This window comes from Schistocerca serialis, chromosome 6 (assembly GCF_023864345.2).
Source record: "Schistocerca serialis cubense isolate TAMUIC-IGC-003099 chromosome 6, iqSchSeri2.2, whole genome shotgun sequence".
Taxonomy (NCBI): Eukaryota; Metazoa; Arthropoda; class Insecta; order Orthoptera; family Acrididae; genus Schistocerca; species Schistocerca serialis.
This window is the reverse complement of record NC_064643.1, coordinates 625727944-625751507: the sequence shown is the minus strand read 5'-3', so window position 1 is coordinate 625751507 and position 23564 is coordinate 625727944. Positions and strand designations below refer to the sequence as shown.

General features: G+C 39.2%; 1 protein-coding gene across 2 annotated transcripts in view; it reads right to left on the bottom strand.

Annotated features, from left to right (window-relative positions):
* Positions 1–23564, bottom strand: part of LOC126484603 (NSFL1 cofactor p47) — a 56791-nt gene that overhangs the window by 31177 nt on the left and 2050 nt on the right. For both annotated transcript variants that reach the window (XM_050108170.1, XM_050108169.1), the window contains exons 2-5: positions 10585–10730; positions 10242–10403; positions 8983–9086; positions 373–520 (exon numbers count right to left, since the gene is read on the bottom strand). In XM_050108170.1, coding sequence (XP_049964127.1) covers positions 373–520; positions 8983–9086; positions 10242–10403; positions 10585–10730 — 560 coding nt within the window. The remainder of the gene's footprint in view (positions 1–372; positions 521–8982; positions 9087–10241; positions 10404–10584; positions 10731–23564) is intronic.

Genomic DNA, 23564 nt, shown 5'->3' with positions numbered 1-23564 from the left:
AAACCAGGTATTAATAAAGATCCAACCACAAAATGATTTAAACTTTCTCATACCACAATTTTAATTTTATGAAAAAGACTTGAGTGACAAATAAACAGGGCAGCTAAATTTTGCTTTCATTATTTTCAGCATTTGAATTTGTTAGTTAAAATTTTATGTATCAATTTTTTTTTCCTATGACAAGGGAAGAAGGATGTGGTTTCAACACTTACACCACTTGAATGAAGATATTAAGTTCTTAATTTGGTAGGTTTTGAGTGGTGAATAATTAATTAATGACACATTCCATTGGTGTATCAGCTGGTTAAACTGTTATACAATCACGAAGGAAATGGACAGATTTTAAACTAAAAACCTCTGCTGATAACTTACCCTCTGCGCACAGATTCCAAGAACTCACGATTTTCAGGATTTGTATATTCTCTCAATGGGCCATCATCAATGCTGAAGCCTTCACGCCAGAGCTTTAATGTGATTTCAGTATGACGATTCTGAGATGAACGGGATGCTCCACCAACAACTGTTTGATAAAAAAAAAATCACTTTCAAGCAGGCTATTTGATAAATTGCACATTTAAGTAACAGGTAGTACATATGTAGATGTACAAGTTGTATATCACAACAAAAAAAGCAGTAACAGGTTTGCTGCATGTATGGGGGGGGGGGGGGGGGGGAAGTCATTTCAGGAACAACGGACGTATAGGATTCAGCCTCACAGGGTGCCTGACAGTAACACATGCGTTACCGGTATATGATCAATAGCACATTTTATACACAAACATTATTTTGTTCTAATTAGGATGCTTCATTTTTCTGTTCTTACAGTTTGAAATGACACTGAAATATACACAGATGATCTGCAAACCACACAATTGCAAATTTACCTATACTTGCGTAACTTTGTTTATAGTGTTTTTGTTTAATCAATTTTAATAATATTTTATGAAATTACTTAACATATATAGCCCTCTGCCTATATTTCACAAACATAAACAAATTCTGCTTTTTGCTCGATAAATAACAAGTTTCACAAACAAATAACTTGGAACATTTATAAAGTATTATAATTTATACTGTATTATGAACAAGATAATCAAAAACCAGAAATAATATTTAGATGAAAACTAATTTCTCACATGTCCAATTTTTGCTGTAATTTTAGATGCTTTGGCTAATATTTTTGTTTTATTACATTCTAACATCTTAATTGCAGACTGTATTCTTTTTCTTGCAAATTCTTGTTCTTATTGTTTTTCAGTTTCACTTGGTTGTTTCCTTTTATCGTCTTAATTCAATGAACTTGCTTTACACACAGACAGAATTAAACTTTTGTCGATTTTTAAACTGTGAACACCGTCAACATCATGGATTGCAGCATATATATATATGTCTTTGAGCAACAAGATTTTTTGCATTCTGATTCTGAACAATACATTCAGAATTTATTGAAAAATGTCATTCGATAACTGTATTTCCATGCAAAAGTATTAAGATGATTTTGAGAAACTCTACAAAGTTATAACATTCTTTTTTTGACAATTTAACCACGTTCCTCCAAAATCCAACCATACAAGTTTCACTTCTTTTGAAAAGTCTCATTTCTCTTAAAATATGAGCACTTCTATAAATATTGAAAAATTCTTGTTTAAAATGATCTGCTTTTATGCCACATAACCTTTCACCAGAGACAAGAATTTCAAGACATAATGTCAACCTTTTAACAGCCATTTCTTGATTTAATGCTACTGAAGGGTCCAAACATGAAATGGCATAAGTAATTTTATATTTCAATGGTGACCTTTCAAGTAACTTTTGTATCATGGGAATAACACGACAACATATTTCTTCTTTAAGCCTCAAGATGTCAGTCGGGTTCTTAGCTTTCTTTAAGGCATCTCGTGTAGTAAAATCCAATAAAAAGCACTGCACAGTGTCTTCTTATCCTTCATGTCAATTTTCATGAGGGATTTTTTGTTTACGAAAGTGTCTGAATTGACAACTCGCTGCATTAAAGAGGTGGTAAGAGTGAACAAATCATTGTACAAAAAAGAAGGCAAATGTACATCACTTTGGAAATCACGTAAAAAACTCTTCGAATGCATGCACAACCGCAGCAAATCCAGTTTTGAACCTAACAGTTTTGCATTCCTGAATATGGAAGTTAGTAGGAATATAAAAAAAGGGAGGCAGATTTCAGACTACCTAACAGATCACAACGAAAATTTCTGTTCCGACACTGACAATGTTGAGTGTTGATGGAAAAAGTTCAAGGCAATCGTAAAATGCGTTTTAGACAGGTATGTGCCGAGTAAAACTGTGAGGGACGGGAAAAACCCACCGTGGTACAACAACAAAGTTAGGAAACTACTGCGAAAGCAAAGAGAGCTTCACTCCAAGTTTAAACGCAACCAAAACCTCTCAGACAAACAGAAGCTAAACGATGTCAAAGTTAGCGTAAGGAGGGCTATGCGTGAAGCGTTCAGTGAATTCGAAAGTAAAATTCTATGTACCGACTTGACAGAAAATCCTAGGAAGTTCTGGTCTTACGTTAAATCAGTAAGTGGCTCGAAACAGCATATCCAGACACTCCGGGATGATGATGGCATTGAAACAGAGGATGACACGCGTAAAGCTGAAATACTAAACACCTTTTTCCAAAGCTGTTTCACAGAGGAAGACCGCACTGCAGTTCCTTCTCTAAATCCTCGCACAAACAAAAAAATGGCTGACATCGAAATAAGTGTCCAAGGAATAGAAAAGCAACTGGAATCACTCAACAGAGGAAAGTCCACTGGACCTGACGGGATACCAATTCGATTCTACACAGAGTACACGAAAGAACTTGCCCCCCTTCTAACAGCCGTGTACCGCAAGTCTCTACAGGAACTGAAGGTTCCAAATGATTGGAAAAGAGCACAGGTAGTCCCAGTCTTCAAGAAGGGTCGTCGAGCAGATGCACAAAACTATAGACCTATATCTCTGACGTCGATCTGTTGTAGAATTTTAGAACATGTTTTTTGCTCGAGTATCATGTCGTTTTTGGAAACCCAGAATCTACTATGTAGGAATCAACATGGATTCCGGGAACAGCGATTGTGTGAGACCCAACTCACTTTATTTGTTCATGAGACCCAGAAAATATTAGATACAGGATCCCAGGTAGATGCTATTTTTCTTGACTTCCGGAAGGCGTTCGATACAGTTCCGCACTGTCGCCTGATAAACTAAGTAAGAGCCTACGGAATATCAGACCAGCTGTGTGGCTAGATTGAAGAGTTTTTAGCAAACAGAACACAGCATGTTGTTATCTATGGAGAGACGTCTACAGACGTTAAAGTAACCTCTGGCGTGCCACGGGGGAGTTTTATGGGACCATTGCTTTTCACAATATATATAAATGACCTAGTAGATAGTGTCGGAAGTCTCATGCGGCTTTTCGCAGATGATGCTGTAGTATATAGAGAAGTTGCAGCATTAGAAAATTGTAGCGAAATGCAGGAAGATCTGCAGCGGATAGGCACTTGGTGCAGGGAGTGGCAACTGACCCTTAACATAGACAAATGTAATGTATTGCAAATACATAGAAAGAAGGAACCTTTATTGTATGGTTATATGATAGCGGAACAAACACTGGTAGCAGTTACTTCTGTAAAATATCTGGGAGTATGTGTGCGGAACGATTTGAAGTGGAATGATCATATAAAATTAATTGTTGGTAAGGCGGGTACCAGATTTAAATTCATTGGGAGAGTCCTTAGAAAATGTAGTCCATCAACTAATGAGGTGGCTTACAAAACACTCGTTCGATCTATACCTGAGTATTGCTCATCAGTGTGCGATCCGTACCAGGTCGGGTTGACAGAGGAGATAGAGAAGATCCAAAGAAGAGCGGCGCGTTTCGTCACAGGGTTATTTGGTAACCGTGATAGCGTTACGGAGATGTATAACAAACTCAAGTGGCAGACTCTGCAAGAGAGGCGCTCTGCAGCGCGGTGTAGCTTGCTCGCCAGGTTTCGAGAGGGTGCGTTTCTGGATGAGGTATCGAATATATTGCTTCCCCCTACTTATACCACCCGAAGAGATCACAAATGTAAAATTAGAGAGATTAGAGCGCGCACGGAAGCTTTCAGACAGTCGTTCTTCCCACGAACCATACGCGACTGGAACAGGAAAGGGAGGTAATGACAGTGGCACGTAAAGTGCCCTCCGCCACACACCGTTGGATGGCTTGCGGAGTATAAATGTAGATGTAGTTTGTCTTTAACAGCTTCTGATAGGGCTTTAAAACTAAGTGAATTAGAGTTTTATTTTGAGCCAATTGAGAAACATAATTTCTTAGATGTGGAAGAAGTTTTAGAGCTCATTTGGCCACATTTGCATTTTCAATTCATGCCACAGAATTCCTAAGGAAAATTTGAGGAGGCTGTATATTCTGTATATTGATCTCTCTGTGTAGGCAAATCATGAATCAAATAATACAAGGATCTCCAAAACTGTGTGATTCCCGTGCCAGTTTTGAAAGCTCCATGAACTAAATGTAGGTTGAAACTACCTAACTGCAAGAGTTCCATGTTTTCAGAAATTTCTTTTAACTCATTACTGAAGTCCTTACAAACTAAAATTCACATTTGGTCCATCCATCAACAACTGAAAAATTTTTGGAGGGTTCTGCAAATCATAAGATTCTTTCAAGTCATCTAGTAAGTAACTGGTGCTTGTGTGTTGAATAAAAGCAGAGTCAAAATATTGGTTTGAAACCTGTAACTTATTTAGATCCCAAAAACTAACATGAATGTCCACTTGTATTTTTCAAGAAACAGTATTTAAACTTTCATCAAATTCAAGAAGAACTTTGCCATATTGTTTAATCATGTAAATAAATTTGCCATAAACAATACTACATGCAATATTTGTTCTATGCAATTGCGTTTTCACAACAATTTGATTGTATGGAAACATTTGCGGAAATGATGATATGCAAGCAGTCACAACTTGGGGCTTGACAAAGGATTATAAATTGAACGGAAGCACCACAAAATTTCAGCTTTTATGACATTTTCTGATTATGAAAATGACTGCACTGAAAATAGTTTAGATGGCCAGTTTTTTTTTTTTTTTTAACTGAAGATTTCATACCTGCATAATTCAATGATCAAAACAAAGAACAGATTAACTTAATTTAAAAAAAAAAAAAATACTCCAGATTCAATTTGCATGGTAGCAGAGAAGATAAAATTAAAAAAAAGTGATGACCGAAATAGATCACAGCACTCTATAGGGAAATCTCACTTCGTAATGGCTCATTTTTATGAAGGTTGACATACTCGGGCGTAAAAGTTTTTGAGAATAATTTTAAAAGCAAAGATAATTCTAATCAACATCTTCCTCCCCTACATTTGCTCAAAGTCTCAAGGAATATGCTTCGATTGTTCATCACGATTAACAACCAAATCTTATACAACATAGGCTTATCTTGTTCACTACTTTGGGATTGAATTTTCATTGCATCAGCTTCTTGGCGTTGCATAAATATATTTATCGGAAAAGATTTCTGTTTGTTTGCGGAAAGTCTGCATTTTGGGCTTTAAGCAGGGCTGTCCAAAGCACTTTTCCCCATTGTCGAAATATTTAACATTGTGTTGCTTCAAGAGGATGATGCATTCATTTATAATTTGGTGCCGTGCATAACCTAGGGATAAATTGACTTGTGCATACTCTGGAATCAAGTTATACTCTGTTTAGGCATGACTGAAGAACACTGCGCTCTGATACGTTACGAACTTGTTCAACTGCGCAGGCGATTCACACTATCTGTTTCCATTACTGATGGAAAGATGTAGATGGCACTAGTCTCAGAAAACATGTAACAATGGGTTCATTTAAGCAGCTGCCACACAGCTACTTTCAAGAATTAAAAATAAACAGGCGTTACTACGCATGTGCAGCTACGATGACATAGAGACTTGTGTTTGATCTTTGCAAAGCTTAAACGCTTCTCATCCCATTTCTGATTAGATTCCTGCACATAGTGGTGGATAAACATCTGATATGCTTACCTTACTATTAACAATAAAGTGTAAATGTGAAATAACTGAACATGGGGACTGCAATAGCTTTGAAACAATTGAAAAATGTGCCACAAACAAAATACGAGTCATGTGAAGTGTACTCCCACTCTAACTCAGACAGCTATGTGCATGTGCGAATATGAAACATTGGCAGTGGCAGAAAAAATTTTCTGGGTATATTCGGGCTGCTAGTTATCATTGCTTATACACCACACAGCCATACTCTAAGTAGCCAGAAGCAGAATGTGCTGCTTATACACAATTTCAGCTCTGTCTGACAGCCTATACTTCTTTTAAAATTGTTGTTGAAGGAATTATTCAGAACTGAAGAAAACCAACCTTCCCGCTGAATTCTTATATTTTCGAGGTTATGCTCACATCATTTTTTGGTTGGCAATCAGCATGTTAAAAAATCACTACCAAGGCTACACAAAATTGCATTTACAATTAACACTGCCAATGTAAAGTCATCCACAGGAACTATCTATCATTATTTCTAACAGAACATCAATGCCAACTCGTATGAAGCTTTAAGCTTGAGTTATCAAAATGCTCACAAGGGTGTGTTTCCTGGAAGACATTCAAGCAAAAGAAAACTTACCTGCGTAGGTTTGTATGGGTCACTTACTGAAATATACGAATTTAATGTAGATAAATACAGCCTTTCATTCAAGGAACGATTTCACACGAACAGACATTCCAATAACATCGTCTCTCTTGAACAGAGAACCACATTGGGAAAGAAATTACGTCGAGTTGTATGGATGAAGACATTGAGATAAAGACGGAAATACTCAGATAATATCGAAATATGTAGCCTAATATTTGAAGGCTTCTTAAAAGGACCATAACTTGATTTAAAAATGTTTTTGTATACAAAAATGAAGTGATGGATATCATTTTTTTAAAAATCAGGTTTATCGCAGAAATTCAGTCTTTTCCAGGTTTTTCCTATTTTTTTTTTTTCTTTTTTTTCCCCCCAAAATTCAAGGCTTTCTCCTGGTCTCCAAGGTTTCAAGGCTTGGTGGTCATCCAGTGATATCACAGACTACAGGGCTAGTAAGCAAAAAAGGTAGAATAGAAAACTGCCTGAAAAGTAATGCAAACCATTTCGTTTTGTTTATTTCTCCTAGTATTATCAAAATGCAGACAATCAATAAATGGAATAAGTTTAGAATATGTATAATGTTAACTTTTTGGTAGATATTTCATGTGAGTAAAACAGTTTGTAATTTTGATTAGTCAAAATACGTTAAAAATAAATTTTTCTCAAGGAGCCTCTTTAAAAAAGGAGGGGTCATCTTATATTCATGGTTCTCTTACATTCAGGTAAATATGACGATGATGATGATTGATGATGATAATAATACATTTTAATATATTTTACATTTGTTAGCACATAAGAAAGAGTGTTGGAATTTTTTTATCATTGTTGGGTTGTTGTTATGAGCGAAATACTTACAAAGCAGACCTGTTAAAATTCTTTTAAGTTCGCCCATTAATTTGATGGAGTGAATGAATGAGTAAACCACTTTGCTCACATTCCTCCTCCCAAGGTTTTCTGTTAATATTATCTTCACTGATTTTATATCAATTTTGTTTTAAAGTTTCAAGGGCACAGAATGAATAACTAGTACTTATCTCCAAGAACTAACGTTTCAGTACTGCTGATAGACACATTAAAAGTAGTAAATCTACACCTAGCTTTGAGGACTGTTAGCTGCTTCTTTAGGAAGGAGATGACGGATTTGGAAAAGTGGGGCAAATCACTCAGACCCCAAGGCTGAGATGGACCCACCAGTTACGAGGTTGATGTGAGAGAAAAATGAAATGGGAGGTGTCAGAGTGTATGAGGTCAAAAATGGTACATTGGTAAACACTTCAGCCCAGAGGTGATAGAAAGATAGTGTGAGAAGTAAAGATGGATTGAGAGGAAGAGAAATGAGAATTGGAATGAATAGCACAATTAAGAACTAAAAGGAAAGAAAAAAAAAAAGAGACAGGGAAAAACGAAAGAGAGAAAGAGAAAAAGAGAGACAGAGAGAGAGAGAGAGAGAGAGAGAGAGAGAGAGAGAGAGAGAGAGAGAGAGAGAGACAGAGAGAAAGAGAAAGAGAGAGAGAGAGAGAAGAAAAAATGAACATAATAAAAGGAAAAAAAGGAAAGAAAGAAAGGGAAGGAAATGCAGAGAAAAATAGGAAGCAAAAGGGAAAATTAGAAAAGAGAGGGAATTAAGAACTTGAGTACATAAGGAAATACTGCCAATGTAAACGTACATTAGAACATAAATAACCAAGTAAGGGCGGGGGATTGTTAATGGACGAGAATGGTGGGAGGTGAACACGCATTGGAGAACAATTTCCTAACTGCAGAGTTCAGGGAAACTGGTCCTGGATGAGAGGATTCAAACTGCAAATACTCAGGCCTCTTGAGACTTGCTGTAGAGCAAGCTCAGGAAGTATCATGAGCTTAGCAAGTTTAGTGAAGGTCATTCCGATATGAAAAGCTATGCAATGAAAATGTTAGTTGCTAAACAAAATGTGTGGGATTATGAGTTGTTCTGCCTTTGACATGATGTAGGATTTGCCCATGATGTGGCAACAGTTTGTGGTAGCAGGAGGGAGGGGGTGCTTGGAACAATCTTCTTAACAACATGCTTACTTCGACACTCAGTAAATCAATTCTCACCAAGACTACTGAAAAACCCAAAAAATGTTTATATTCTTGACAGTGGGAGAATCAAACAAGAGGTGACAACCTACTACATGTTATCTTGACTCACCATAACGTGAAAACTGATACCTGCCTTTGTTTACAAGTAACTACAGTACATTATTTTACAAAATCATACAATGAAATCTGAAGGAAATATTCACTGAATATGCTTACAAGTGCTACACATATACTATAAAATACCTTGAGTGTCACTGCTGGTCTGTCCTAATCTATATCCAGTTCCTGAAAACTTTTGTTTCTGCCCAGGTGTAGGATGTCTTGGGTCCACAACTTCTGCTCCATGCCTGAAAATCAGACAAATGTAAACAAAACCAGTCCTCAACCTCAGCTCAAATTTGTATAAAACAACAAACTTCATGCACAATTGGAGTCTCCTTGAATGGCAATCTTCAGATGCAAAAATCACTATCTGTACATCTGTATAAGTTTATGATGTACAGCAGTAGTAAAGAAATGCTAGTACCATTAAACACAAACAGAAGAGGAATACCAAGAAAAAAAGAGTTCTTATTAAAGTAAAAGACATGACACAGCAGAGCACTCCATATATATTTTTAAAAAATGGGTCTATCATTATTTCTGACCTTTGCAAAACAAACCTGTTCATATAAGCTGCTGAGGTCTAAAATATACACATTTGAATATCTACCTGAAGATAGATCACTCTTAACTGAATAGAGGCTGCACTGAGCAGCAGACAGACAGATATGCAGAAAAGGCTGACAGCAATTTAGCTTTTGAGCAAAGATCTTCACCACAGACCAAAGAAACACACACAGATCATATGCACACAGCCACTCATTCTCTGGAGACTCAATTGGACCACGATGTAAGTAGAGAGTGAGCTGCTGAGAGCACAAAGAATCAAGTGACTGCACTCTTTGTGGGTTTCTTACAATTAGGCTCTTATGATTATGTAACACCACAGAACAACAAATGCATATCATCAGGTAAACCACTGATGCTTAAAATAGGTCGATGACTGCATTAATCTTTCCCTCAAATACGGACAACAAAACTTTGACACTACGGGGGGAAAAGTACCACGATTGAACTCTGAAATGTGAATTCTCCCAATGGAGTCATTGTATAAGGAGCTGTTCTTAACCTCTCCATAGGACTTCAATAACCTCAATAGCTAGAGAGAGTTTCCATCGCTTTCTTTACATAGCAATCCCAAGAAGAGGCTGTCACTATTACAGATTTCACTTAATTTGTTGTGAAAGTGTAATGTTTTGTCTTAGCTTCTTTGTTTAGGGTGCTGGAGGTGATGTTTCAGATGTTGTACAAACTGCTTGTAAGTAATATATAAATTCTATATTGAACCTCCAATGATAACAGGAAAAACAAATGGAATCTCTCTCTAAAGTTACTTAATTCATCACTTGTAAATGTGTACAATTTTGTTATTAATAGAGAAATATATTTAAGGTACATACTCTTGAACCGATTTAAACATTTCTGCCACAATATCTTTTTTCTTCTTTCCAGGACCAACAATTTGTTGCCCACTATGTTCAGATCCACCTGCATAGAATGCCTGCCCTTCTTCCTCATCAGAACTGGTGTCATTCTTATGCAAACTTGCCACTGTTGCAAACCTTGAAGATTGAAATAATATGTTTCAGAAACTCTGAGCTTCTTTCTCATATATTAGTTACAAAAGTGAACAATAATACACCACATTAAAAAAATTTTACTGCTGAAGCATTAAAACAGTTAATTTAAAAGGTAATACAACTAATTTTCAGTTTCACAGTCTTAGAGCAAAGAAAACTTTACCGAGAATTTGTTTTGACACGAGATGCTGATTTGCTTTCAGATGGTGCAGAGGCTGCCAAAGGGGGTGGTGGTGGAGCCACTTCTACAGGGTCATCATCAATAGGATTATCATCTGCATCATTTTCATAAAAACTTGCTAATGCAACCTAAAACAGAAGAATTGAAAAATCAGCAATTTCATCCAGAATTAATTTTCCATCAATGTTCCATCTTTTGATTATAACTTTTAGATAGGCAAAGTTATATGTAATACAAAATATCTTATTTCAAAGACATGGAGCAGAGTGAGTAGAAACACCAACTACTGATCAGTTTTTTTAGCTTCAAACACACCATGGACAGATATAGAACTAACATTTCAATTATAGAAATATATTAGGAAGTCTACAATGACCTGCAGTAACATTTCAGCTTCACAAAAATGCTCACAGCACAGCAGCACTAAAGTAAAATTCCTCCTGTTCTGAATGTGAAATTTGGATAAAATCTTCTCAGACTTCAAGCCACAGCAAGTGTGCTTGCTGACCTTTCCCTTCTACAGTAAGAATACCATACCATGTCTGATTAGCTGGCTGTTTCTCAAGGAGTTCCTTGCGGGGTGGGGGAGTGGCTCTGTACGTAAAAAACAGTATTTCATTTGAGTCCATAGACGTATCACGACACTGCACTGAACAGATATTTGAAAGCTGTGCAGCATTAGTTGAATTTAGTGAAACTAAACTTCTAATTGCTGTTGTTTATAGGTCCCCTAACTCCGACTTCAGAGCATTTTTGCTTAAGCTAGAGAGGGTTCTTGATTCACTTTGTAGGAAGTACCAGAAAGTAGTTATATTTGGTGACTTCAATATTAATTTTGTACATGATTGTGCAAGAAAAAGGATGTTGGTACATCTCCTAAATTCATATGATCTGATGCAAACTGTGTTTTTTCCAACTAGGGTGCAGGGGAACAGTAGCACAGTCACAGACAATATTTTTATTCATTCTTCATTACGAGATGGGCATTCTGTTAGTAAAAGGGTGAATGGCCTTTCAGACCATGATGCACAAATTTTAACACTAAAAGGTTTTTGTACTCAAACCAATGTTGTATTTAATTACAAACTACGTAGGAAAGTTAATCCAACAGCAATAGAGAGTTTTTCAAAACTTGTCAAGGAACAAGAGTGGCAAGATGTTTATAGTGCCGATAATATAGATGATAAATACAATGCTTTCCATAACACATTTCTCATGCTCTTTGACAGTTGCTTTCCATTAGAACATTCTAAACGTGGTACTAGCAGTAATGGACAGCCTGGTTGGCTAACTAGTGAGATAAGGATATCATGTAGAACAAAGTGGGAATTATATCAAAATGTTAGAAGTAGTCACAATCAAGCTACAGTAGCCCATTACAAACAGTATTGTAAGGTGCTTAAAAATGTTATTAGCAAGGCAAAAAGTATGTGGTATGCAAATAGAATAGCTAATTCACAGGATAAAATTAAAGCCTTATGGTCAGTTGAGAAGGAAGTGTCTGGTCAGCCGCACAAGGTTGACGATATAAAGTCAGTTCGCAGTAATAATATTTCTGTTACTGATAAATCAGATATATGTACAGTATTTAACAATTCTGAGCATTGCTGGTGAATTAAATAAAAATTTAGTTTCTACAGGAAATCCTATAAATTTCTTTGCAAATGCCTTTCCAACATTGATGTCTGAAATACTCCTCTGTGATACAGACAAGAGGGAGATTGAGTCAATAATTAAATCACTGAAGACTAAGGACTCTCATGGTTATGATGGAGTGTCTAGAAGAATATTAAAGTACCGTGCTGCACATGTTAGCCCTGTATTTAGCCATATTTGTAATTTTTCCTTTAGGAATGGTCAGTTTCCTGAGCGATTAAAGTACTCAGTAGTAAAGCCGCTTTATAAAAAGGGAGAAAGGGATAATGTAGATAATTTTAGACCTATTTCTATGCCATCAGTGTTTGCAAAAGTTATCGAAAAGGCTGTGTATGTAAGGTTAATTGATCATTTTATATCACATGATTTGCTATCAAATGTACAGCTTGGCTTTAGAAGTCGTTTAACAACTGAAAATGCTATATTCTCTTTTCTCTGTGAGGTACTGGGTGGGCTACACAAAAGGTTTCGAACGCTTGGCATATATTTGATTTAACTAAGGCATTTGATTGTGTTGATCACAACATATTGCTCCAGAAGTTGGACCATTATGGAATACGGGGAGTAGTTCACGATTGGTTCACCTCTTACTTTAGCAACAGGCAGCAAAAGGTCATTATTCACAATTTTGAGAATGGTTGTGATGTGGGGTCTGAGTGGGATAGCGTCAAGTTGGGGGTGCCCCAGGGATCAGTGTTGGGGCCACTCCTGTTCCTTATTTATACAAATGATATGCCCTCTAGTATTATGGGTAACTCTAAAATATTTCTGTTTGCTGATGACACTAGGTTGGTAGTAAAGAATGTTGTGTGCAACATTGATTCGGTTTCGAGTAGTGCAGTACATGACCTCAGTTCATGGCTTGTAGAAAATAAACTAACGTTAAATCACAGTAAGACTCAGTTTTTACAGTTTCTAACACACAATTCAACAAAACCTGGCGTTTTAATCTCACAGAACGGGCATATGATTAGTGAAACTGAACAGTTCAAATTCCTAGGTGTTCAGATAGATAGTAAGCTGTCGTGGAAAGCCCAAGTTCAGGATCTTGTTCAAAGACTTAATACTGCCATTTTCACTATTCAAACGGTATCGAAAGTGAGTGATACTTCGACACATAAATTAGTCTACTTTGCTCATTTTCATTCAATTAGGTCGTATGGTATTATGTTTTGGGGTAACTCTTCCCATTCTAGAAGGATATTTTTGGCTCAGAAACAGGCGGTTCGGGGAATAAGTGGTGTGAGTTCACGAACCTCTTGTCGACCTCTGTTCACGAGTCTGCGTATTTTGACATTGGCCTCTCAGTATGTATATTCCTTATTGTTATTTCTTGTTACCAACGTTAGTTTATTTCCAACAATAAGCAGCATTCACTCGGTTAATACTCGGCAGAAATCAAACCTCCATTTGGATGGAACTTCCTTAACTCTTGTGCAAAATGGTGTGCAGTATACTGCTGCATCCATTTTCAATAAGTTGCCACTCGAATTCAAAAATCTTAGCAGTAATCCACGCGCTTTCAAATCGAAACTGAAGAGTTTCCTCATGGGTCACTCCTTCTACTCTGTCGAGCAGTTCCTTGAAAAATTAAGCTCATTCTCATTGTATTGCTGATAGTGTTTGCTTAAACTTATGGACTGATTTTTTTTTTCAGGTTCATGAACATTTATTTTTATCTGTTATTACTTTTATGTTGTAAGTTCATGTACTGACACATTCCATGACCTTGGAGATTTGCTCCTCAATTTGGTCCTACGGAACTTGACATGTAAATACAATTTTAAAAAAAGTCAATGATGCTCAGTCCCCCATTAACCTCACTGTACTTGGCTATAGACTGTCATCTTTATTGACAGTTATTAGATATTTAAATTTCTATAGTTTCTTTAAACAAAATGTCTAATAACACTATCAATAAGCAGAGCAGTTTCCAACTGCTTGCAATGTAAAATCTGGCCATCATTAGGTTAAAGCAGTGTGGCAGGTGTAGGATGAAAACAATGTCTTATAGGATGGTGGACTGGGTACTGGTCACAGCCTGAGCCATATGAGGATATGGCTGGCAAGTATAAAGCAATGAAAAACTGACTGGCAATGACTAAGGAGCACTCAGCCATGACCTCGCAGGTGTATAGCCACTTGACACAGCTGGGAGCCCAAGATGATCCGATTCAGCATACATTAATACTGAAACTAAACTAATAGTTAATATATGATTATAATAGAGGGAAACATTCCACGTGGGAAAAATACATCTAAAAACAAAGATGATGTGACTTACCAAACGAAAGCGCTGGCACGTCGATAGACACACAAACAAACACAAACATACACACAAAATTCTAGCTTTCGCAACCAACGGTTGCTTCGTCAGGAAAGAGGGAAGTAGAGCGAAAGACGAAAGGATGTGGGTTTTAAGGGAGAGGGTAAGGAGTCATTCCAATCCCGGGAGCGGAAAGACTTACCTTAGGAGGAAAAAAGGACGGGTATATATACACACACACACACACACACACACACACACACACACACACACACACACACACACACATATCCATCCACACATATACAGACACAAGCAGACATATTCAAAGGCAAAGAGTTTGGGCAGAGATGTCAGTCGAGGCAGAAGTGCAGAGGCAAAGATGTTGAATGACAGGTGAGGTATGAGTGGCGGCAACTTGAAATTAGCGGAGATTGAGGCCTGGTGGATAACGGGAAGAGAAGATATATTGAAGAGCAAGTTCCCATCTCCGGAGTTCGGATAGGTTGGTGTTAGTGGGAAGTATCCAGATAACCCGGACGGTGTAACACTGTGCCAAGATGTGCTGGCCACGCACCAAGGCATGTTTAGCCACAGGGTGATCCTCATTACCAACAAACACTGTTTGCCTGTGTCCATTCATGCGAATGGACAGTTTGTTGCTGGTCATTCCCACATAGAATGCGTCACAGTGTAGGCAGGTCAGTTGGTAAATCACGTGGATGCTTTCACACGTGGCTCTGCCTTTGATCGTGTACACCTTCCGGGTTACAGGACTGGAGTAGGTGGTGGTGGGAGGGTGCATGGGACAGGTTTTACACCGGGGGCGGTTACAAGGGTAGGAGCCAGAGGGTAGGGAAGGTGGTTTGGGGATTTCATAGGGATGAACTAAGAGGTTACGGAGGTTAGGTGGACGGCGGAAAGACACTCTTGGTGGAGTGGGGAGGATTTCATGAAGGATGGATCTCATTTCAGGGCAGGATATGAGGAAGTCGTATCCCTGCTGGAGAGCCACATTCAGAGTTTGATCCAGTCCCGAAAAGTATCCTGTTAGAAGTGGGGCACTTTTGTGGTTCTTCTGTGGGAGGTTCTGGGTTTGAGAGGACGAGGAAGTGGCTCTGGTTATTTGCTACTGTACCAGGTCGGGAGGGTAGTTGCGGGATGCGAAAGCTGTTGTCAGGTTGTTGGTGTAATGGTTCAGGGATTCCGGACGGGAGCAGATTCGTTTGCCACGAAGACCTAGGCTGTAGGGAAAGGACCGTTTGATGTGGAATCCCCAAACCACCTTCCCTACCCTCTGGCTCCTACCCTTGTAACCGACCCCGGTGTAAAACCTGGGGACTAGTGCAGCAGGGGATACAACCCGTCGGCTTTGGACAATGACGTCACAAGTGGCCAATCGAGAAGCGATTCTTCTTAGTGTTGTAGCTCCCTTCAGTGGCTGATAAGTGTTTTTTGGCTTTAAAAAAAAAAAATCTCACGAGATAGAATAAACAGATCCACTTTATTAAGCAATCAGTAAAAAAACGAAACTGAAACATAACAGCAAAAGCGAAAATGGTAAACTGCTCTCTGGCGGCTTGTGACGTCCTTGTCCAAAGCCGACGGGTTGTATCCCCTGCTGCACTAGACCCAAAACCTGTCCCATGCACCCTCCCACCACCACCTACTCCAGTCCTGTAACCCGGAAGGTGTACACGATCAAAGGCAGAGCCACGTGTGAAAGCACCCATGTGATTTACCAACTGACCTGCCTACACTGTGACGCATTCTATGTGGGAATGACCAGCAACAAACTGTTCATTCGCATGAATGGACACAGGCAGACAGTGTTTGTTGGTAATGAGGATCACCCTGTGGCTAAACATGCCTTGGTGCACGGCCAGCACATCTTGGCACAGTGTTACACCGTCCGGGTTATCTGGATACTTCCCACTAACACCAACCTATCCGAACTCCGGAGATGGGAACTTGCTCTTCATTATATCCTCTCTTCCCGTTATCCACCAGGCCTCAATCTCCGCTAATTTCAAGTTGCCACCACTCATACCTCACCTGTCATTCAACAACATCTTTGCCTCTGCACTTCCGCCTCGACTGACATCTCTGCCCAAACTCTTTGCCTTTGAATATGTCTCCTTGTGTCTGTATAGGTGTGGATGGATATATGTGTGTGTGTGTGTGTGTGTGTGTGTGTGTGTGTGTGTGTGTGTGTGTGTGTGTGTGTGCGAGTATATACCCGTCCTTTTTTCCCCCTAAGGTAAGTCTTTCCGCTCCCAGGATTGGAATGACTCCTTACCCTCTCCATTAAAACCCACATCCATTCGTCTTTCCCTCTCCTTCCCTCTTTCCTGACGAAGCAACCGTTGGTTGCGAAAGCTAGAATTTTGTGTGTATGTTTGTGTGTCTATTGACGTGCCAGCGCTTTCGTTTGGTAAGTCACATCATCTTTGTTTTTAGATATACTAATAGTTAATATGGTATTTCAGAAATGTCACGCTGAATAAAACACTGTTAAGTAATATCTTCATTATGCCCCACCCCGCCCTCCCAAAATGTGGGCAATGACACACATTCAGAAATGTATGGCAACAGTAGAGAAGGAATAAAATCTGAAAGAGAAGTTGACTGTGACTGTGCTATGGTGTTTCTGGAATCCAGATGGATATTTAAGTAGTTGAAAGTATTTAAATAGTTGAAAGTATTATAAGCTGTGCATCAACAATGTACTGCACAGCATTAGATTCTAAAGATAATGGACTATTTAGCCTGTATGCACCTGGTGATTTTTGGATTATCATTCTTGGGTATTGGTCAAATTAACCTTTGCTTCTACTGAGGAGGAGTGTATACCACAAACATGAAAGAGATTTTCATCATACTTGTGCACGCTTCACCATTGGCTACTAACAATGAAGAGATTCTCACTATTGCTTTTCATACTGTGTGTACAGAGACATGTTTTAAGAAAACCTATCGCAAAAGAGCTATCTTGTTGCTGATTATTTCTAACAAATTGAGAACTGACCGCACTCATAAGAAGTTATTCATTCATCTGCAGACCCTTAAAAGACAGTATCAGATATGCCTTTATTATGGTGAAACTGCATGATTTTTTCCACTAACTGACAGCACAAAACATTCCAAGAATAGTTGTATTCAAGTGATAAAAAATATTAGCAAATATACTGTTGTTTTTTAAGTGTGTATTACTTTCACTAAACATACTATACTGTATTATATCACAAATTATCAATGTTACACAAGAAAAAGACAAGAAATAATGGAAAATCAATTAAAAATGGCCTCATTTATCTTATTACTGCCAATAATTACAGATTCATCTGCCCAGAAGGCTACATGTGACATCCAAAGCTTACCAAGTATTCCATCAATTTGGAATATTGAACACTAATATCATAACTGAAGCTATACCCACACACCTCCATATATGAAACAATTATATTATTACTGAACTTTCATCGTGTGTCAAAGTAAATATGTATTTATATACAAATGAATAGCCTGAGATGTAAATACAAACATAGTTTACATTCATGGATTGTTGCAATGGTGCTTGGTGGAACTATGTCACATTTATCAATAATGGCACAAGATGTGGATGTTCCATATTATTTACCACCAGTTATCAACTTACATAAAAGGGAGCCAAGACACTTTGGGTTTCATGTCCCACAGAATGAAGTCATTCGAGACGGAGCACAAGTGTGTATTGAGGAAGGAAATGGGTCAGTCTCTTTCACAAAAATCTGGGGAGGGGGGAGGGGGAGGTAAAGTGCTCCTTGTCAAAGCATGCAGGGATGTGGTGGGGAGAGGGTAGGGCAGCTAGGTGCAGCCTGGAGGTTAGACGGAGAGCGAGGGGGTGAGGGGAGGCAGAAAAGGAGAGAAATATAAAGACTGCAGGTGCACTGGCAGAACACAAGAGTGTGTAGTGAAGGAGTGGGAATAGGGAAGGTGTAGGTGGGTGAAGGACAGTGACTAACAAAGGTTGAGGCTAGGAAGGTTAAAGGAACGTAGTATATATTGCAGGGAGTTCCCACCTGCACAACTCAGCAAAGCTGGTGTGGATAGGAAGGATCCAGACGGCACAGCATGCTTGGCAACTGGGTGGTCCCACTATTTCTTGTCCACCAGTGGTTGCAACTTAGCTTGTAGATCACATGACTGGCTTCACAGGTAGCGCGGCCTTTGATGGGATAGGTAAGGCTTGTGACTGGACTGGAGTAGGAGGTGGTGGTGGTGGTGGTGGTGGTGGTGGTGGTGGTGGGAGGATGTATGGCAAAGTTTCACATCTAGATTTATTAGACAGATATGAGCCATGAGGGAAGGGGTTGAGAGCAGGCATTGAGTAGGTATGAATGAGGATACTGCGTAGGTTTGGTGGGGCGCAGAGTACCACTGTTGGAGGCTCCAAGCACTATGGGACTTAACATCTGAGGCCATCAGTCCCCTATACTTAGAACTACTTAAACCTAACTAACCTAAGGACATCACACACACCCAAGCCCAAGGCAGGATTCGAACCTGCAACCGTAACAGCAGCGCGGTTCCAGCCTGAAGCGCCTGGAACGGATCGGCCACAGCGGCCAGCACTGTCGGAGGGATGGGAAGGATAGTGAGTACAACATTCTTCATTTCAGGGCAGAAAGAGAGGTGGTCGAAACACTGGTGGTGATATGATTCACTTGCTTCAGTCCACACTGGAACTGAGTCATGAGAGTAATGGTCCTCTATGGCAGGATGGTGGGACTTGGGAAGTGGTGTGTGACTGGAGAGATAAGGCATAGATCTGTGGCTGTACAAAGTTGGGAGGGCAATTACAGTCTGTGAAGTCCCCAGTGAGGCCCTTGCTGTAGTTTGAGAGGGACTGCTCATCACTATGCATGTTACTGTCAAGGGCTGCTAGGCTGTATGGAAGGGACTTCATGGTGTGGAATGGGTGGCAGCTGTCAAAGTGGAGGTATGGCTGGTGGTTGTTAGGTTTGATATGGATGGAGGTTCCAATGTAGGCATCTTTGAGGTGGAGGTCAACATCAAGGAATGTGTCTTGTTGGGTTGAGGAGGGGTCAGGTGAAGCCAATAGGGGAGCAGGTTTTGAGGTATTGGAGGAATGTGAACAGGGTGTCCTCGCCCTCGATCCAGATCAGACAATGTTATCAATGAATCTGAACCAGGTGAGGGGCTTGGGATGGGTTGGGTTGTTTGGGGAAGGAGACCAGACAGCGAGGTCATCGGTCTCATCGGATTAGGGAAGGACAGAGAAGGAAGTCGGCCGTGCCCTTTCAAAGGAACCATCCCGGCATTTGCCTGGAGCGATTTAGGGAAATCACAGAAAACTTAAATCAGGATGGCTGAACGCGGGATTGAACTGTTGTCCTTTCGAACGCGAGTTCAGTGTGCTAGCCACTGCGCCACCTCGCTCGGTTGAGAGGTTTGGGATTCTGGGTGGTTAGGAAGAACTGCTTTAGTTGGCTAATGAATCAGTTGGCATAGGACACTGCTGTGCAGCAGAGCGTGTGCACTTCTGTGAACTTTGGAATGTAGGAGGTGAGGTACTAGTGAAAATGTAGCTATGACGACAGGTCATAAGTCATGTTTGTACAGTTCAGTCAATCGAACAGTTGCTCACAAAAGACAAACGTCCCAAGCTTGAGTCCCAGTCCTGCACATAGTTTTAATTTGCCAGGAAGTTTTGAAACCATATTTCACTACATAACTCACAGCATCTGAATAAGACTGGGTGGATCGTCTGAATATTGTGCATAAAATGAAATCAACAACTCAGCTGTACACACAAAACACACATTATTAAACACTGATGTACATTTACGCTGCCTGAGATAAAAGTGCACTTAGTCTTCAATTGTGTGCTACTGTTGGTAAATTGGCACAATGAATTACGAGAAGTGAACTTGGTGATCACATGTCAAAGTTTGGTAGCCAATCATGATTTCCTATGGTTCATAAATAAAGATAGCTGATATTTTATTCTACCAAGTTAATAATTAACCCATCATTATACTACATATCAATCTACTAAAGTTATCTTATTTCCATGTTGAGATTATTTGTATTCACCAACTCACGATCAAATAGTCACATTTCAGCCTAATCTACATCCTGAGCTTCATTACAAGTCAGTTTGTTGGCATATCTAGTTTTCTCAATGTTCTCCACATAGGAAACAATTATCAATATGCTTTCTCCACTGAAAGAAATCTTTAGGTTCAGCAGTTCTCACTCGCTACCATATGTTGTTGTTGTTGTTGTGGTCTTCAGTACAGAGACTGGTTTGATGCAGCCCTCCATGCTACTCAATCCTGTGCAAGCTTCTTCATCTCCCAGTACCTACTGCAACCTACATCCTTCTGAATCTGTTTAGTGAATTCATCTCTTGGTCTCCCTCTATGATTTTTACCCTCCACACTGCCCCCCAATTCTAAATTGGTGATCCACTGATGCCCAGAATATGTCCTACCAATCGATCCCTTCTTCTAGTCAAGTTGTGCCACAAATTTATCTTCTCTCCAATACTATTCAGTGCCTCCTCATTGGTTACGTGATCTATCCATCTAATCTTCAGCATTCTTCTCTAGCATCACATTTCGAAAGCCTCTATTCTCTTCTTGTCTAAACTATTTATCGTCCACGTTTCACTTCCATACATGGCTACACTCCATACAAATTGTTTCAGAAAGGACTTCCTGACACTTAAATCTATACTCGATGTTAACAAATTTTTCTTCTTCAGAAATGCTTTCCTTACCATTGCCAGTCTACATTTTATATCCTCTTTACTTCGACCATCATCAGTTATTTTGCTCCCCAAATAGCACAACTCATTTACTACTTTAAGCGTCTCATTTCCTAATCTAATTCCCTCACCATCACTTACTTTAATTTGACAACATTCCATTATCCTCATTTTGCTTTCGTTGATGTTCATCTTATACCCTCCTTTCAACACACTGTCCATTCCGTTCAGCTACTCTTCCAGGTCCTTTGCTGTCTCTGACAGAATCACAATGTCATCGGCGAACCTCAAAGTTTTTATTTCTTCTCCATGGATTTTAATCCCTATTCCATATTTTTCTTTTGTTTTCTTTACTGCTTTCTCAATATACAGATTGAATAACATCAGGCACAGGCTACAACTCTGTCTCACTCCCTTCCCAATCACTGCTTCCCTTTCATGACCCATGACTCTTATAACTGCCATCTGGTTTCGGTACAAATTGTAAATAGCCTTTCACTCTCTGCATTTTACCCCTCCCACCTTCTGCATTTGAAAGAGAGTATTCCAGTCAACATTGTCGAAAGATAAATTTAAGTCTATAAATGCTAGAAACATAGGTTTGCCTTTCCCTAATCTATTTTCTAATTCTATTTTCTCACGTGTTCCAACATTTCTACGAAATCCAAACCGATCTTCCCCAAGATCAGCTTCTACCAGTTTTTCCATTCGTCTGTAAAGAATTCGTGTCAGTATTTTGCAGCAGTGGCTTATTAAACTCATAGTTCAGTAATTTTCACACCTGTCAACACCTGCTTTCGTTGGGATTGGAATTATTGTATTCTTCTTGAAGTATAAGGGTATTTTGCCTGTCTCATACATCTTGCTCACCAGATGGTAGAGTTTAGTCATGACTGGCTCTCCCAAGGGCGTCAGTAGTTCTAATGGAATGTTGTCTAGTCCCGGGACCTTGTTTCGACTTAGGTCTTTCAGTGCTCTGTCAAACTCTTCACGCAGTATCGTATCTCCTATTTCATCTTCATCTACATCCTCTTCCATATTGTCCTCAAGAACATCGCCCTTGTATAGACCCTCTATATACTCCTTCCACCTTTCTGCTTTCCCTTCTTTGCTTAGAACTGGGTTTCCATCTAAGCTCTTGATATTCATGCAAGTGGTTCTCTTTCCTCCAAAGGTCTCTTCAATTTTCCTGTAGGCAGTATCTATCATACTCCTAGTGATATATGCCTCTACATCCTTACATTTGTCCTCTAGCCATCCCTGCTTAGCCATTTTGCACCTCCTGTTGATTTCATTTTTGAGACATTTGTATTCCTTTTTGCCTGCTTCATTTACTGCATTTTTGTATTTTTTTCCTTTCATTCAATATCTCTTCTGTTGTCCAAGGATTTCCAGTAGCCCTCGTCTTTTTACCTACTTCATCCTCTGCTGCCTTCACTATTTCATCTCTCAAAGTTACCCATTCTTCTTCTACTGTATTTCTAACCCCCATTCTTGTCAACCGTTCCCTAATGCTCTACTGAAACTGTCTACAACATCTGGTTCTGTCAGTTTATACAGGTCCCATCTCCTTAAATTCCCACCTTTTTGCCATTTCTTGAGTTTTAATCTACAGTTCATAACCAATAGATTGTGGTCAGAGTCCACATCTGCATCTAGAAATGTCTTACAATTTAAAACCTGGTTCCTAAATCTCTGTCTTAACATTATACAATATCTATCTGATACCTTCCATTATCTCCAGGCTTCTTCCATGTATACAACCTCCTTTCATGATTCTTGAACGAAGTGTTAGCTATGATTAAGTTATGCTCTATGCAAAATTCTACCAGGCGGCTACCTCTTCATTCCTTACCACCATTCCATATTTACCTACTACGTTTCCTTCTCTTCCTTTTCCTACTATTGAATTCCAGTCACCCATGACTATTAAATTCTCCATCTCCCTTCACTATCTGAATAGTTTCTTTTATCTCATCATACATTTCATCAATCTCTTCGTCATCTGCGGAACTAGTTGGTGTATAAACTTGCACTACTGTCGTAGGCAAGGGCTTTGTGTCTATCTTGGCCACAATAATGTGTTCACTATGCTGTTTGTAGTAGCTTACCCGCATTCCTATTTTTTTTTTTTAATTCATTATTAAACCTACTCCTGCATTACCCCTATTCGATTTTGTATTTATAACCCTGCATTCACCTGACCAGAAGTCTCGTTCCTCCTGCCACCGAACTTCACTAATTCCCACTAGATCTAACTTTAAC